The sequence below is a fragment of the Australozyma saopauloensis genome, chromosome 1, assembly GCF_035610405.1.
Source record: "Australozyma saopauloensis chromosome 1, complete sequence".
Classification (NCBI taxonomy): domain Eukaryota; kingdom Fungi; phylum Ascomycota; class Pichiomycetes; order Serinales; family Metschnikowiaceae; genus Australozyma; species Australozyma saopauloensis.
In genome coordinates this window covers 1,633,149-1,649,234 of record NC_086131.1, presented here as the reverse complement: position 1 = coordinate 1,649,234, position 16,086 = coordinate 1,633,149, and the positions used below count along the sequence as shown (strand labels likewise).

Here is a 16,086-nt window from a genome sequence, read left to right as displayed (position 1 = left end):
GTACCTATTCTTCCCAACCTCCCCACCAAATATCAGCTCCACCAACTACAACAAAACCACAAACCAAAATGTCCAGCTCTCTAGAACAATCTTTGGACAATATCATCGATGACCAATCAGGACAGCGTACCAGGGAAACTCGTGCGCCTTCCACAAGACGCGATAGGAGACCAAGAGGTAGAGGAGGTGCCAGACCACAAGTATGTTAACTTTTTCGTCGAATTCGGACGGAGTATTGAAGAATTACTGAAATTCAGCAAAAGAAGACTTCAAAAATCATCCTTTTGAAGTCTGAAGTGTCTGCAATGCGATCTTTGCCGATTTTTCACTCATTGATTCGTTTGTACTAACCGAAAGCAGCAAAGATCAAGGCCGTCGAGTAATGCAGGCAGTGGCGTCCCTGGCCAAATTGCTACCGCCGCCGAGGGCAGACCAATGTTGAGATTGAGAAACATTCACCCGGAATTGAACGGGATGGACTTGTCTAACTTACTATCCACCGTTGCGCCAGTGGACTTCGTTAAGTTCGATCCTCGCAACGAAACCATCGCGTACGTTTGTTTCCAGCAACAGTACACGGAGAACAATAACCTTGCCATCCAGAGATTTGACGGCAAAAAGGCCATGGGCAACACATTGACGGTGGAGAATGCTACTTCATTGGCTGACAGAATCGCGCCAGCACAAAACCGGTCAAGGAGAGAGTTTGACAGACCCGAGGCCCCTCGTTCTAGAGAACAACCCCGTGTAAGAGCAAAGGCTAAGGCCAAGGTAGAGAGAGCTAAGAAGATCAGACCTGTCAAGAAAACCGCTGAGGATTTGGACAACGAGTTGTCTGCCTACATGAATGCTGCTAGCGGAAACAGCAACGACAATGGCACTTCAGAAACTGCTATGCAAGATGTATCGCAGCCCATCCAACAAGATGCTTCTCAACAGGGTGGAGTGGAAGCGTCTGCTCCATTTGCAGCCCAAAACAATGGCGAGGCCATGATGGATTAAAAATTGCATCTTAATTGTAACATTTGTCAGTGAGAACCACTTGTATTATACTTATGTTAGTCTCAAAAATTATTATAGCTATCTGGATTTGGAGATGGAGTAGGTATTGGGGACTAGGGATCGGAGAATCTTTGGTTCTTTGACCCTTTTGACGAGTAGAAAACCAAGAATTGCACAACTCAAGTGCTTTTGTAATTTGGCCGCACGAAATTTATTTTTGCATTCATTAGTGATGGAGTCTCTATCAGGGCAACAAAGCTGGTGTGATTTGATGTGAGTTCTAAATGCAAGTTACGAACAACTTCTTTGTGTGTTTGGAAAAATTATCACTCATGACCTAAGTAGCTGAGTTGCGTTTCACATCTCGACTCCTCATTTCGTGTCTTCAACCACAAATTAAACCTAGCTCGAGAATAGAATCTGCAAACCCATTCGTGGAATAAGAAACTATAAAAAGAACTTAACACTCCAAGAAATTTTTTGGTTTTGAGCCTCCTTCCGCAAAACACACCACGACTAAGACTGTAGATCCCTACACAGAAAATGAACATTCTTATCAATCGAATGCTCAAAACAAAATTACTCAGAGATATATTAACCCTAAAATTATTCATTTTCATTCATTGATTTGTTGTTCCAAAAACCCACCATTTTTCCCAATATCTACCACATTCATTCTTTTCCCCATATTTAACCCTACTTACTACTACTACTATACTCCTTTCATCTCCCGGTTCGTAACTTCGTCGCACACCCCAGTCACAACTTCTTATTCGTAGGCCGTGCAGCACAAGTGTTTTCTTGCGCAGCACATACCATCTTTCTGTTTATTCTTTAAGTAATGCTGGACCTGGAAAGCCTTCTAACTTGGTGTGACGACCTACATCAAGTCAGAGGCAATGTATCGCAGCTCCAGGCGACTCTCAACCAGATTCTTGCCAAGGCGCCCACTGTTCCGCAATATTTGGAGCTTGTTCTGAAGTATGGCGACCAGGACACCACTCTGGCGTCTCCCATTCAAGAAAAGGTGCGGGCGTCGCTTCATCTGCCGCAATTGAAGGTTGCGGTGCGGCTCAAGAATCTCTTCGACAAGGGCTTGTTACCGTTTTTGCTTGGGATGAGCAGAATCAACTTCAAGTCGCCAAAATGCGATCGCTTCGTAGGCTACTTACTCGACTATTGTCCTCCAAAACAGGACGTGGCCAACATCTCTGTGGATCTTGAAAGTAAACAGGTGAAAAGCGCGTTTTCTGTGGATACCGCATTGTATCCTCCTCTGCTTCCGCCTATCGAGAATAAAGCCTTGTTGCGGTTGGTGTTCACAGACAAATCCATGAGACTGCCAATGGAATTCATTGAAATGCGCAAGAGCATGGGCACCAATAGCTTCAACAACACCCACAATAGGAAACTCGCGTTGAAAGGGCGCTACTTATTGGACCAGGCTCTCATAGACATCCTAGACGACTTGCTACCTGATTTGCATGAAGACGACATCGAAGCGCTCAGGTACCAACTCACTTCCACCGCAATTCTTGCTAAACTTGCATATATTTACAACTTCCCCGAGGCCTTGTGTCAGAATGTACCTATGGAAGCAGACACTCAGACCAAATTGGAGATCTTGAAAACCGTCTTCCTTGCATATATAGGCGCCTTGCCTCAAGACAACTATCGCCACAGACAAATCATCGATTGGCTCTGGCCGCTTTTCAAGCCGCTCGTGAAACCTTTGTTGGAGAAAGGACGCTCAGAAGGCGGCTTGAAAAGTAGGGTAGCCGTGGCTTGGGCTGAATTCCAATTCTTGATGGGCCGTCTGAACAACTATTTCATGCATTCAATCAAACGCATCCCCTATGAGTTTGTGATTCATGACGAGAATCCATATGTTGGACAGTTGATGGTTGGAGGCCTAGCGTATTGTTTCGGAACAGGAGATACGCTCCTCGAGGCAAAGCAATGGGCTGCATTCAAAACGCTCAACGACACAAACTTCAAAGAAAGGCTTTTCACATACTTGTGCGAGCAAATGCAGTTGCACAGCGATAAGCGCACACCAAAGCATCGTCAAGATCTGGAAGCTGATAAGATTACGGTTCCAAGAACGCCTGCAGAGCTTGAGCCTCAAGAACTTAAATCCACTACGAGTGGAGCAGCAGATGGAGCACAAGAAAAGGGAATGGAAGAGACTGGACATGTTAGGCCTTTTAATCCTCCGCTGGGGCCAAAGATGCACACTGCAATCAATTTAGCAAAAGCGCCACTCGCACCGCTGAATCAACCACGGATGCCTTTGCAATACGGAATGATCCCTCCTCCGTTACCTAATCCCAAGCGAAAATGATGATGAATATTATACGAGAGTCTACAAGAACCTCGATGGCTACTCTACACAAACTTAATCTGACGGATATTCAAGCATAAGAAGAAATTTGAATGTCTCAGGAGAATAGCTTAATTTGATATTGTCCTAGAATTCATGATCTTGGTTAATTAGCCGCTCAGACGACGGCATATGTATTTAATTGCCACGCATAATTTCCGACCACAATTTCTTTTCTGGAAACTTGAATTTCTTTTTACCCGTAATACATGTTTCGGCTGGACAGACACCGGCACCCGGAGATTCTCGTGTAAAGCTTCGTAGAAATGCAGCGCGGTAATTCCGCGTCTTTATCTGCAGAGGTCTAATTTGCTGTTTCGATCTAAACAATTCCCATTTTCGATGATGGAGAGACTTTTGTGCCCCAAAACATGACGAGATACTACATATGATACGTTTAATGAGGCCTGATTCTTCCAGTTGTAAACTTCTGGAGGTTGAGGGAGAAATCGCGTGTTTCACTTCTTGATGAGCTTGATGGGTCCTGCAAATAAGACGCCGCCACAGAATCTGCTAAATCCAACAAACGCATTCACAAAATTCTACTTTTGGAGTGCGATTCTTCTTAAACACCATAAAAACAATATAAATCATATCCTATGATTTATTTACCTCCGTAAGTCCTTCCAAAAAACGCCCCGGTCTCAAACAGTCCCTGCAGACACCCCTACCACATGGCATCCATACGCACACCATGCATAGACCAATCAGAAGCTATCGTGCAGCGCACGCACCTGTCCACATATATACCTTGGCCCCCATCCCGGAAACTTTTTCCAACCACTCTTGCTACATATATTCACAACATGGCCACCAAGCAAAAGACTCTCCCCACCTTCACCATTAAGGACTACGGTTCGTTCGCCCTTGCCGGTGCTATGGGTTGCGGTATCACCCACGGTGCCATGACCCCAATTGATGTCATTAAGACCAGAATTCAATTGGAGCCTACCGTGTACAACACCGGTATGGTTGGATCCTTGAGAAAGATCGTCGCTTCCGAGGGTGCTGGTGCTTTGTTGACCGGTTTGGGTCCTACCATCTTGGGTTACTCTTTGCAAGGTGCCTTCAAGTTCGGTGGTTACGAGTTGTTCAAGAAGACCTTCATTGAGCAATTGGGTTACGACACTGCTTCTAACTACAAGAACTCCATCTACATCGGATCTGCTGCTTTGGCTGAGTTCTTCGCTGACATTGCTTTGTGTCCATTGGAGGCTACCAGAATTAGATTGGTTTCTCAACCATCTTTCGCTGACGGTTTGATCGGTGGTTTCGGTAGAATCTTGAAGGAGGAGGGTGTTGGTTCTTTCTACAACGGTTTCACTCCAATTTTGTTCAAGCAAATTCCTTACAACATTGCCAAGTTCTTGGTTTTCGAGAGAGCTGCTGAGGCCATCTACTCTACCATCCCAACTCCAAAGACCGAGGTTTCTTCCACCACTGCCACTGTTGTTAACTTGGGTGCCGGTATCATTGCCGGTTGTTCCGCTGCTATTGTTTCTCAACCTGCTGACACCTTGTTGTCCAAGGTCAACAAGACCAAGAAGGCTCCAGGTCAATCTACCATCGGTTTGTTGGCTCAGTTGGCCGGTCAATTGGGTGTCCGCGGATCTTTCGCTGGTTTGCCAACCAGATTGATCATGGTCGGTACCTTGACCTCTTTGCAGTTCACCATCTATGGTTCTTTGAAGAAGGCCTTGAACTGTCCTCCTGGTGTTGAGTTGTAAGTTGGAAATTATACATAGACCCCCATATTTATTTCTCACTACACGTAATCCTGTTGAATAGAAATTGTAGCTCTTATTCTTAACGCTGTTAAATGTGACCGGATGTGACCTATTGCTCTGTTTATTCATTGATCTAGCCTCTATAATTTGATGATCTTGTCGACTCAATTTTTGGAGTCAACACGACCAGATCTCTTATCTTCTCCCCTCTTACTTTTTCCAATGCATTCCTGATCTGGCCGGAATCCTTCGAAATGACGCAACTTATTGGCAAACACTGTGCTGGTTGCAATTCTGCGAGCTATTAATATCTGATGTTACCGCAATCGTCATGGCGCGACCAGAGTACTGCAGATGGCCCCGTATATGCACTTAATTATTGACTAAATAGGAAGGCCACCGGAAGAGGTCCAGGGTCAAGTATCCAACGACTCAATGAAAAAAGTCCAAAATTTCTCCAATAAATGACATTCTTCCAATAATGAGAGCCTTTTCATTTATTTCATTTTGTTTCACCACCGTTGCAGCCGCTGGCAATGCTTGTTGCTTGTCGAACCAGCCACCCACTGACCATTGACGTAACCATGCATACTGGGTCGCAGATGCATGGAATTGTGCTGGCTAAGCGACTGCAAACAGAAATCTATATAAGAATTGACATCTGCTGGTTGATCTGCCAGATTCAGCCAATTTTGATCCCAATGAATTTGCTTTCGCTCGTGATTTCCCTATACGTTATTTGTCTTGCACAGGCTGTGCCTCTTCCTTCATTTTTTAAACGGTTGTACAGCCCTTCGTCACCGGTTTTCTCGGTGATCGCACATCATCAAGGAGCTGTTTTCCAGTATAACCTATTAAAATGGGACGGGAAGGATTTGGTGCTTAATGCCGACGAACAGGCTTTCTTCGGAAGAGTGCGTGCTTCCGAGGGTTATATCTTGAACTTGCCTGGAAGTAATAAGACTGCAAACGCAACTCAAGGAATCGCAAACACATATAATGTTCATGTTAACCCCAAGACCAATAAGTTGAGCACCACCCTCGAGGCTGCCAACTCCACGCAAGGCTTTGGAATCATTCAGCAAAAGTTGAGCTACAAGAATTCCACCGAGTTTTTGGCATGCCCTGATGGATCTTATAGAGACGTCTACCACGTTTACTGGGGAAACAACAACAAGACCGTGTGTCCTCGCAGAGCCAATGGGTACAACATCGAGCTCATTGTGCAAGTGGACGCTACCGTCAACTACACCCCTCAGACTAATGTGCAAAATAATACCACAATTGCCAACGGCACTATTCTGACCAACACCACAACATCCGCACCACTTGGTCTCCCGCCAATCCAGAACAAAAAGAGAAGATTCATTCTCTTTTAATATAGATTCCCAATAATGACCGGCATGATTTAATATATATATTTATGATAAAGATTGAAAATGTAAGACTTTTAAGGTTGTTAATAAGTTAGCTCAACCGAACGACGCATAAAGAACAATGGTCCTTGCGATGTTAATGCGAATGAATAAGTGACGTTGAATTGTGTTTCTAACAACGAATGATCGTTTGATTGAAAAATTTGACTACAATTTCAAAATGCCTTTAGCTTCCACTCGCTCAATTTAACTTCTGAATTTTCCTGCGACTACTATTCAAATACGTAAATTGTACAAAATTAACTAAGTAGATCTATGAAAGTGGTCTCTTTCTCGGTTCCTCAAGCATCGTATTTCTCGTCGCCAGAGTCTCTGTTTGATTCGCTAGTATTGTGAGCGTGAACAGTAGTCAAGAAGGCAGCTGTCATAAGCAAACATATGATGAATTCCATAAGAGTGGACATGACACTCTCAGAGAGAACAAGGGTTCTGTTATCCGAGCCCAGGTAGTTCTCGAAGTTAAAAAAGTTCATGTGAGTGACAAAAATGGCAAGGAAATTGTAAACACAACGAACCAAGAAGAAGGGCGCAGCGACATTGACGAGCTTCAATGGAACAGTTCTAATGTGCTCTTGAGTAAATGCAAAGATCGCCAAGAAAATCAGTATCAAAGTACCAACCAAAAGCAAAACAGAGCCCGCAATACGAAGATCTCTCGACAATTTCACCTCACCGCTGAAGTTTGGGTCAGTTGGGCTAGCACCTGCCATTTCCACACCACCAACAATTGCGACAATGGATCCAGCAAGCAAGATCAAACGAGTGAGAGCAAATGCAGAGCTAAGGAACTTGAAGCGGACGCCTTGGATGAGTTCACGAGTGTCGAACCAAGACACGCCAAACTTCAATCTCTGCTCATGAACAGTAGCACGGAAGGATGCGTAGATCAAGGTCAAAAAACCTTGTGTGTTAAGAACCATATAGGCAATAAGCAAGTTTGTCAGGTTTGGAGTATGAGCAAACGCTATACCACAGGCTTGACTTGCAATACGGATCATAGAGTACACCCACAAATAGGTGAACATTGTCCTGAAACCTCTCTTGAAGACAAGAGCGGTTGCAAATATAAAGAAGATAGCGTAGGCAGACAAGAACACTGCGGCGGAGATACCAGTGCTTTGCAATTCGAAGAAAGACATTTTTGGGAGATTAGGTTTGGGATGCTGTTGAAAGTGAGAAGTGAATAATAACAAACATTGAGCCTTGGGGACCGAATAGTGGGATTTTATACTTTTTGGACTCACGAGATACGCTCAAGGTTAAGAGGCCCTGCATCGCATGTGGCCGATTACATAAGCGGAAGAAAGTGCTAAAGGTACAGGATCGGACCATTCGAGTAACGTAATCGGCTTTCGTCAAAGTATCGTATTGCAAGAAAAAAAAAGACGATGATGCCTTCATTCAACAAAACCTAATCTAAACTTGACCGATCGATATTATTGTTGTTTGTTCATTGATATGCCTACAATTGCTGCCTCTGATGTTAGAATCTCTTTCCAGGTACCAAGATCTTAGATGTAGTCCTATGTTCGAGACACGGAGAAATTGGACACTAACGTTGTAGGTAGATCTGTGACATCGTGAAAATGAGTTACAATTCAGCCGCATTGCCACTGTTACACGGCACTAACGAGAAATTCATCGCACAAGTTCAAACCCCGCTTATCTAACACTTTCTTTTCCAGCACGTCTAAGCTCCAGACCAGAGCTTGCAGTGTGAGCGAGTGGAAATGTGGCTACAGGCGCGCAGCGGCTGAAAGGGAGGTTCCTAAAAGGCTAAGCCGCTCCGTGATCCCTTCGCCTCCCAACGGGGTGGAAAAGGAACAATTAAAAAAATTAAAAAAAGGCGAACATGAAATATTCGACTAACATTATTTCGAACAAATTGTAGTGGTGCCACTGCATTCAAGTGTCAACGTCAAACTAAAAGTCTTGGCCCTGGAGCGCGCGGCATTATTGCTGCTCGTAAATCCGACCTTATTTTTGGTCATCTCCGCGCACAGTGAACATGACGCATGTCATTATGCAACCAATGGATAAGTTCAAAAAGAAATGAGTTATCAACAGGGAAAAATTGGAAGATGAGGCGCGGCGAGCGAAGATGTGACACTCTGGTTCGCGCGATTATCGGGGCGACTCTTGTATGTTGGTTTGAGTATGGAGGATTGAAGAAACAGGACTTAATTAGATTCTAGAGTAAACGGAAGCGTTGTCGCATTTTTCAAAATTTGATTAAATCGCCAAAAAATGTCTTGAGTGGAAAGGTTGTGACGTCATGCTCCTAACACTGATAAGGCTCCACTATGGGCATATTCACAACCAAGAAATTAACTCTACTGGGATTCATGCTCTTTGAGATTTCGTACCAGTCAGTTTTATTGAAGGAGATCTTTAAATAGTGATGGACCGATAGATTTGGCTCCGCGATTTCCTATACAGAAGGTGTTTTAGTAGAACTCTAATGCAAGTACCCGCTTATTCTTCAATTGAGTCTTTATAATGTCACTTCAAACGTGGTAAGTCACTTATGTCTCGTCACACCAATCAAAGTCTGCACAGACAGTAGTTCTTTCCATTGTTTTTTGAAGCTTCGATTCAAACGGATTCCGCATCTATCAAATCAGAATCAGTAATTTTATCCTGGTTTGCCTTACCAAATATTACCTATAAACACTCCCAGGGCCAGACCCATAAGCAAACAGCAAAGAACAAAGGCCCGCACGAAACAAGATTCAAAAAATTTAACAAGTAAAAATAATTTGCTCTCAATGTCATTTGTTTCTGATAACACCTCATTTCGTATTCTATCTTCCATCACATCCTACACATAGGCCAGTTTTTTCCAGAGATGAGCATCTCCTTATACTAAAACCACACAATGAAGATAGACAAGTCTGAAGAGTTCGTCTACGACTCCGAAAGTGGATCTGAATACGAGCATGAGCAGTATCAACCACCCAAGCATTTTGAAAAAGCAACTCTTCCAGCTTCCTCTGCTTCTGTCGAAGGAAAAGAGATCTGGTTGATCAAAACACCTAAGGGTTTCCCAATTTCCAAGCTCAAAACGCTTCCTGTATCATTCACCGCCTCGAAGGTCAGTAATGAGGGTATTGCCAAGGTCGATGTCGAAGGCCACCAATTCCAGGTAAACGAAGACCTCTTTGCGTCAGAAACGGCCAAATACACCGTTCTCCGAAAGGATTTGATCAACAAACGCTTCGACAGATTCTACACCATCCGGGAGGTGGTGGACCTCCCTGCCATTGATTACAAAGTTGCAATCAAGGAGCGTGAGGATGTAGAGAAGATCCCAAACCTTCGTATGAGACACTTCCCTTCTGGATACTCTGCTCGTGATTATGACGAAGCTAAGGTTTTGGAGTCTCGCCTTGACGAAGATGGCAAAGTCATCAAGAAGGTAAAGGTGGAGATGGACAAGAAGGACAAGAAGGACAAGAAAGACAAGAAGGAGAAGAAGGAAAAGAAGGACAAAAAGGATAAGAAAGATAAGAAAGAGAAGAAGGAAAAGAAGGAGAAAAAATCGAAGAAAGACTAAGTAATCTTGTCTCTCTTCTCCCTCACTGCATATGTACCATAGACTCAATAATCAAGCATTAGATGAAAAATATCGTATGATGGTATGCACAAACTAGAAAAACACTTCCAAGGCAAATGCCAAATTGACTCATTTATAAAATTCGAAGGGAGAAAAACTTCATTTTCAGTTCCCCTCAGTACCTCCAACTTGATCCTCCTTCTATCTGACATCTACAACAGAATGGGAAATAAAGTCTCGAAACCTGCAAGAAAATTGGCCGGATCAGCGACTGGCTTGAAGCCCTTGTCACCGGTCTCCCGTGAGAGAGTCCAGCTTCCTTCTGCAGAGCTCAAGGCTCGCCAAGAGCATGGTTTTGTTCCAACAGAAGAAGTGCCAAAACATAACGGTGATGCACCGGTACCTACTGAGATCAATGGCACTTCGAGAGAATTTGCAACAGAAAAGATTCCCGAAGGAAAAGATGGCATGGACCCTCAGGCAGACCAGAAATATATTGATCTCATCACCAATTTGGGACGCCAGATACACTCTAAGAACGTCAGAAATGACGGACCACAAGCCAATGTGATTGCGCTCAAACAACTACTTAACAGAAAAAGACTACACGCAGCAGGTCAATCGGAGGCCCAAGCCCATAAGGACTCCGTTGGCGGAGATCGGACGGTTATCAATCCCAAGACGCTTACAGCCATCATAGATGCCATGAATGATCCAAGAGGAAGAAATGAGGATGTTTTGAAAGATTTTCAGCTCCAGAAAAACTTTTTATCTGGATTAGAGCGTTTCAAAGTGGCTCATAATGTGGTCATGATAGAAGAACATGCTGGAGAGGATCAAATCGGACCAATCAAAGGGCGCCGCCAGACCAAACAGAAAGAACATGATGTCGACCAAACCGAGGAAAACTCGGAGAGAGTCAAGGAGTTGAAGAAGCGGTTGGAGTAGGCTCATGACGGCAATTTCATCTCTGGTTCGACAAGACCATCTCCCAAGTCTTTAAAAAAAACGAAAAAAATCAGAGATAGAAATTAGTCACCTTTGAACGTGTCACTAACCATCACGAACGCTATATTCTATTCTTCCGTATCTTTTTTCGTCTCCGGTTCCCCGATAAGTGCTCCGAGATGGTACCCCCACATTCCACTACTGACACCAACAACTACTCCTTTTCTGACGATGCTGGTGCGCTCAATTCTTTCGCGGTACACTCCGTGCGACGTTTCAGATGCTCTCGTGCAATTTGGCGTCAAAAACGGCGGATACTTGCCAAATTTGATCAAGCGCTCGGCTTTAAGTACCACACAATCTACTGTGGGTCAAGCATATACTGTGTTGTATGCGCCTATTGATGATCCAAGACCCGCGATCAAGCAATCCTATATTGATGAAGTTCCAAGCTCTAGTGTGGTAGTCGTTGCGTTGCCTGAACTGCAACAGATGGTGTCGGCTCCGTATGTGACCGTGAACAATGCATTGTATGGTGGACTCATGCTGACAAGAGCTAGTTATAAAAAGGCTTCAGGCACAGTTGTTTTTGGTCGTATTCGCGATCTTTCCGAGCATCGCGAGCTCAATTTTCCAGTGTGGCTGTATGGCGTAGGATCAACTGCACCAGGGCCTGTTGTGAAAGTTGTCGGAATTAATGTTCCAGTGCTGGTAAAAGTTGCAGATATTAGCGGTACTGGATTTCAGTCGATTCTTATCAACCCTGGTGATTTCATGGTCGCTGACGAGAATGGTGTCGTTAGATTGCCAATAGGACATACAGAGGGGCCAGAAGCACAAATTGACCTCGATAAAGTGCTCGAATATATTCCAAAGCGAGTCAATGCAGACACAAAAGTCAGCGAGGATATCAAGAACGGTGTTCCTGCCGCTGAGGCACAGAAGTATTGGCGGAGTAAGATCTAACCAATCTTATACTGGATTAGCGCGTCCCATAAGTTACATCGCAGTATATGTATAACTCCGAGCCTCTTAAGGTATCCATCTATTCGAACTCTGATCTGTTTGTGTGTTCTGCAGTGGTCTAACGTTCCTTGTACATTGGTACTGCTTACCGAAAGGCTTTTCTACTATTAAAATAACTGTAAATATTTCGAATAAAATTTATGTATTCTCGTTTTTATCCTTCGTACTTCCCATGCTCTGTTCCTTTTTTGACCCGAAATTGTCTATTCTTGCCTCTTATCCTTATCTTCCCCAGATTCTACACACCAACAGCAAGTAGCCCACACAATGCCACTTCAAACAGACCAAATACAAACGAAACAACTGGAAACAGACTTCGATGCCATCGGTATACAAGAGCTTCGGTTTTCTTTGATCGGAAATTCGGAATTGAAGCTTCAACTTCGCCAAAGCCTTCAGTTCCTCCGATGGCTCCAAGACCAGCTTCAGACCTCAGCCAGTAGATTTTGTGGATGTGCTGAAATCAGAGAAAATGACATTGTGGGTATGCATGACTTGGTGGTAGTATTATGGCTTGTTTCGCTGGTCGAGGGTAAAAGTGACGTCAATGGAAACGTCCATGCATTGGGAGATTGTGTTGGCATTTTGGCAAGGGTGGTGGACTTCACGCTTGGATCAGGAAGCGGCGCTTTCGATAAATATCTTACATCTCTGGAGTCTCTGCTGGCAAGGGCTTTGAAGGACTGTATTACTTATCTGCTCAACATTATGCTCTCATTTCAGAATTATCTGGGTCAACTTACCAAGTATGTGAGCGCGGCTCAGCTTTGGAGCTTTCTTTCTAGGCTAGTGGGTCGTCTAGAACGGTACGGTAATTCGGGCTGTGAGTCTTGTATGATCGCATCATTAAAGCTAGTCCCGCTTCTTCTCGAACAGAACAATGCCGTTTCTGAAATTCTGGAGCCCGATCTCGTGGAGACGATGCTATTTTCTGTTTTTAATCGCCTCAAGATCAAGCTTGAACATTCGTGCTCGGAAAAGTTCTCAGCGTTGTTTCAAACATGCCAGGCTGCATCTCCGGAGGTAAATCTATTGGGTTCATCCACTAAGTTTATGCTTGGAGGCAATTTGGATCTTAATTCTATTACAGCTCTTTTAGTAGCTGCCGCTCAGATTCTGAACTTTTTGGAGAATAGCCTCGACCACGGGATCAACCTGTTATCTAGAGCCTACAATTACAAGTCTCTGTTGTTTTTTGACAGTCTTCTTGCCCTATACGGTCCTACTAATACTGAACTTCTCAATATTGCTCTACTAAACGTTAGCCGCATCTATCTGAGCTGCCTCGCCAAGGAAAAGCTCAGTGATGAACTGACCATCACACAAAACTTCGAGTACTTGTTTCCTCGCATCAACTGGATTCTCAAGAATAACGCAAGCTCTCATGTTCATCTTCCAAAGTATGTTCGTCGTCCAATCTCAGTACTCTCGGACCTTTGCCTTAGCTATCCTGAGGCATGTTTGCGCATAAAAAATTCGAATACCGATATTAGGGTCTTGACCGATTTGAAGAAGCTGTTTTCATCACTGAAAGGCTTCAAGTATCTCCACAATCTTAAAATCCAGTCCGACCATGAGAAAAAGATTGTGGACTTTGTAGGTGCCCAAAAACTAATTTCGGCTGCATATCAGGTCGCAGAAGATACTCAAATGGAAGACATTTCAAGTTGCATTCTTTTGCTAAGCGTCTACACCAGCTCAAATGAAGAGTGCCGGCGTCGCGTGACAGATTTTGGTGCAAAGGTAGCTGGCTCTTCCGCACCAAACTTCTTGTGTCTCTTGGTCTGCGAGGTCGTTGAAAATTTTGAATTCCTCACTCTGCAACTATTCTTAAATGTCGCTTTCTTCAGAGAACTCCAATCAATGCCTGATAACGAAAATTCGCTGCAGAAGTGGAATTGGTTTAGTCAAAACTTGAGCTGTTTGATGTATTTGATCCAACATCCTATCTACACCAACACATTTTATCTCTTGAGGACATTGTCTAGATCAGTCTCTACCGTGAAGACCTTCTTTGTGGACTGCAATTCTATCAAGAGTACTTATGAGTTCTTCTCGACACCTACCCCTCTTAACCTCAGCGAAAAGCCAAATGCATCATTTTACAACACCATTGCTCAAAAATATGACGCTAGCTCTCGTTTAGATAGCTGTGAGACATTTCTCTCGTGTCTCATGTCGTTCATATCCCACCATAAATCACTCGGATACGCACTCTCGTTATTCTCAATGGCTGATGGTGGTAGTGACGCTCTGTGGGACAGAATTCGCAAAGAACTCTATAATCTTACGACAGGGATTTTTGGCTGCCTCGCTAATCTCTGCTTGGACTTCGGTCCTTACAGAAAGGCTATATTAGAGAGCGAAAAATTTCTCAAAGACTTGTCCAGATTGTTTAATAGGTCGCTCCGTGATAATAGTGTTCATACTATGGCTGGAACACAGAGCCTCGCTGAATCTTCTTTGCAGGAGATTTCGTACGAGCGAATCCAGGCACAGATCGGTGTCTTTCAAATCATTCACAATCTATTGTACAACGAAACGGAGACGAATCGTAAACTAGTTTGGGAACACATACCTCTCTCAATTGTCTTTGAGAAGTCCTTGTATGGTATCTCTGTTCCAAGAAATCAGGATCTTGAGCTTCACAAGTTACTTCTTAAGCTCAAACTTATCTCATTTGGGATTATGCGCAATCTGACATTAAATTCTACTGAGTTCAGTAATTCTATTAGTTATCATTACAAACAATATGTTTTGTTGCAAGACAATGCTCACCTACACATCCCAGCTAATTGGGGAGAATACTTACTTGAGAGTCTTTTGGCATTCGATTTGTACCTCGATATTAATTGGAGCTACAACATTGAAATGGCACTCACTAGAGATGACAGTTTTTACCTTCAGTTGTTGAATGTTCCCGAGTATAACGACTTATTTGTCGCAATCACATATCTCGAGGATAATCGACACATCAACATCACGGATTTTAAGGCATCGGACTTCCCAAGTAATGAGCTTCTCAGTTTTTGGAAAAGAATCCTTCAAGTACGAATGCTGCCAGAGTTCGAATCAGCAGTCGATGCTGGTGAGAAGTGCAATTTTTCGGTGAAACTCGTAGACGCTAAGCTTGCGATAGTTTGGAATCTCATAAATCTTCTGTTTGAGGAGGGAAACCGAAGAATGCACCGGTGGCCTGCGACTGATGGTAGGGGAGGTTCGAACAGTGACCCTCAAACAACACATGACAGTGAAGCTGCAGAAATGACTCCTAGAGATAAGGCGCAACGGCTCTTAGAGTTTGGTTTTAGAGAATTGCTAGCGGATCTCATCTATCAGATGTCAATCCCATACAAAAAGTATCTCAACACGGGCAAATTTGGGCTGCTCCGTCGTTTCGACAACATCAATTCGAACGATCTCTTGGACAAGCTAAAAACAGCATATAGGCAAATCATGGCATGTGGTAACGGGATCCTGCTTGAGCAAGTGAATATGGATTTCAATGGCTCTCATCTGTCGGAAACGTTAGACGACGAACCGTCATTAGACGCTATTGTTGAAGGAGCCAGTGCGTCTGGTAGTACCGCATGCGAGCAGCCATTTGAAGATACACGTAGCGCAGATTATGAGGACGAAAGCGATGAAGATATTGCAGAGCCTTGGATAAGCTAAAGGTCCTTACTATTTGCAGCCAACACTGCAGGAAGAGCATGATGGAAAATAGCTTCTTGGCTTTCCTTGATGAAGACGTCAATTTTATTTTTCATGACAAATTTTTAGAAGAACAAATGTATATTTCAAGTTCTGGAATTATTAATAGGTTCACTTCCCTGCGTTCTTCAATAGTACGTACCCTACTTCTTTACCAAAAGCAAATCTTCTACTTGCTGAATGTTCCGAATTTAGCACATGATAAACGAAATATTCTCTGTTTCTTTCTGAGTATTCACCAACAATCTAAAAATGGTACAGTTTTGATTCTGGCGTTGAAACAAAAACGGCGAT

The 16,086-nt window shown here is 43.6% G+C and overlaps 9 protein-coding genes across 9 annotated transcripts; 8 read left to right on the top strand and 1 right to left on the bottom strand.

The window, feature by feature from the left end:
* Nucleotides 1–435: 435 nt before the first annotated feature.
* PUMCH_000739 (uncharacterized protein) lies at nucleotides 436–1,002 on the top strand (the record flags this gene model as incomplete). Its single annotated transcript, XM_063019814.1, has 1 exon — nucleotides 436–1,002. One exon carries the CDS (start codon nucleotides 436–438, stop codon nucleotides 1,000–1,002), a length of 567 nt encoding a protein of 188 aa, XP_062875884.1.
* An 841-nt stretch (nucleotides 1,003–1,843) lies between these two features.
* On the top strand, nucleotides 1,844–3,346 carry PUMCH_000738 (uncharacterized protein; the record flags this gene model as incomplete). Its single annotated transcript, XM_063019813.1, has 1 exon — nucleotides 1,844–3,346. The coding sequence occupies one exon, from the start codon at nucleotides 1,844–1,846 to the stop codon at nucleotides 3,344–3,346; it is 1,503 nt and encodes a 500-aa protein (XP_062875883.1).
* Nucleotides 3,347–4,059: 713 nt separating this feature from the next.
* Nucleotides 4,060–5,112, top strand: PUMCH_000737 (uncharacterized protein; the record flags this gene model as incomplete). Its single annotated transcript, XM_063019812.1, has 1 exon — nucleotides 4,060–5,112. The coding sequence occupies one exon, from the start codon at nucleotides 4,060–4,062 to the stop codon at nucleotides 5,110–5,112; it is 1,053 nt and encodes a 350-aa protein (XP_062875882.1).
* Nucleotides 5,113–5,648: 536 nt separating this feature from the next.
* Nucleotides 5,649–6,491, top strand: PUMCH_000736 (uncharacterized protein; the record flags this gene model as incomplete). Its single annotated transcript, XM_063019811.1, has 1 exon — nucleotides 5,649–6,491. One exon carries the CDS (start codon nucleotides 5,649–5,651, stop codon nucleotides 6,489–6,491), a length of 843 nt encoding a protein of 280 aa, XP_062875881.1.
* A 338-nt stretch (nucleotides 6,492–6,829) lies between these two features.
* Nucleotides 6,830–7,687, bottom strand: PUMCH_000735 (uncharacterized protein; the record flags this gene model as incomplete). The annotated part of the gene is made up of 1 exon (XM_063019810.1): nucleotides 6,830–7,687. The coding sequence occupies one exon, from the start codon at nucleotides 7,685–7,687 to the stop codon at nucleotides 6,830–6,832; it is 858 nt and encodes a 285-aa protein (XP_062875880.1).
* Nucleotides 7,688–9,426: 1,739 nt separating this feature from the next.
* On the top strand, nucleotides 9,427–10,104 carry PUMCH_000734 (uncharacterized protein; the record flags this gene model as incomplete). Its single annotated transcript, XM_063019809.1, has 1 exon — nucleotides 9,427–10,104. The coding sequence occupies one exon, from the start codon at nucleotides 9,427–9,429 to the stop codon at nucleotides 10,102–10,104; it is 678 nt and encodes a 225-aa protein (XP_062875879.1).
* An 84-nt stretch (nucleotides 10,105–10,188) lies between these two features.
* Nucleotides 10,189–11,052, top strand: PUMCH_000733 (uncharacterized protein; the record flags this gene model as incomplete). The annotated part of the gene is made up of 1 exon (XM_063019808.1): nucleotides 10,189–11,052. The coding sequence occupies one exon, from the start codon at nucleotides 10,189–10,191 to the stop codon at nucleotides 11,050–11,052; it is 864 nt and encodes a 287-aa protein (XP_062875878.1).
* Nucleotides 11,053–11,283: 231 nt separating this feature from the next.
* Nucleotides 11,284–12,018, top strand: PUMCH_000732 (uncharacterized protein; the record flags this gene model as incomplete). Its single annotated transcript, XM_063019807.1, has 1 exon — nucleotides 11,284–12,018. The coding sequence occupies one exon, from the start codon at nucleotides 11,284–11,286 to the stop codon at nucleotides 12,016–12,018; it is 735 nt and encodes a 244-aa protein (XP_062875877.1).
* A 327-nt stretch (nucleotides 12,019–12,345) lies between these two features.
* On the top strand, nucleotides 12,346–15,753 carry PUMCH_000731 (uncharacterized protein; the record flags this gene model as incomplete). The annotated part of the gene is made up of 1 exon (XM_063019806.1): nucleotides 12,346–15,753. The coding sequence occupies one exon, from the start codon at nucleotides 12,346–12,348 to the stop codon at nucleotides 15,751–15,753; it is 3,408 nt and encodes a 1,135-aa protein (XP_062875876.1).
* Nucleotides 15,754–16,086: the final 333 nt, after the last annotated feature.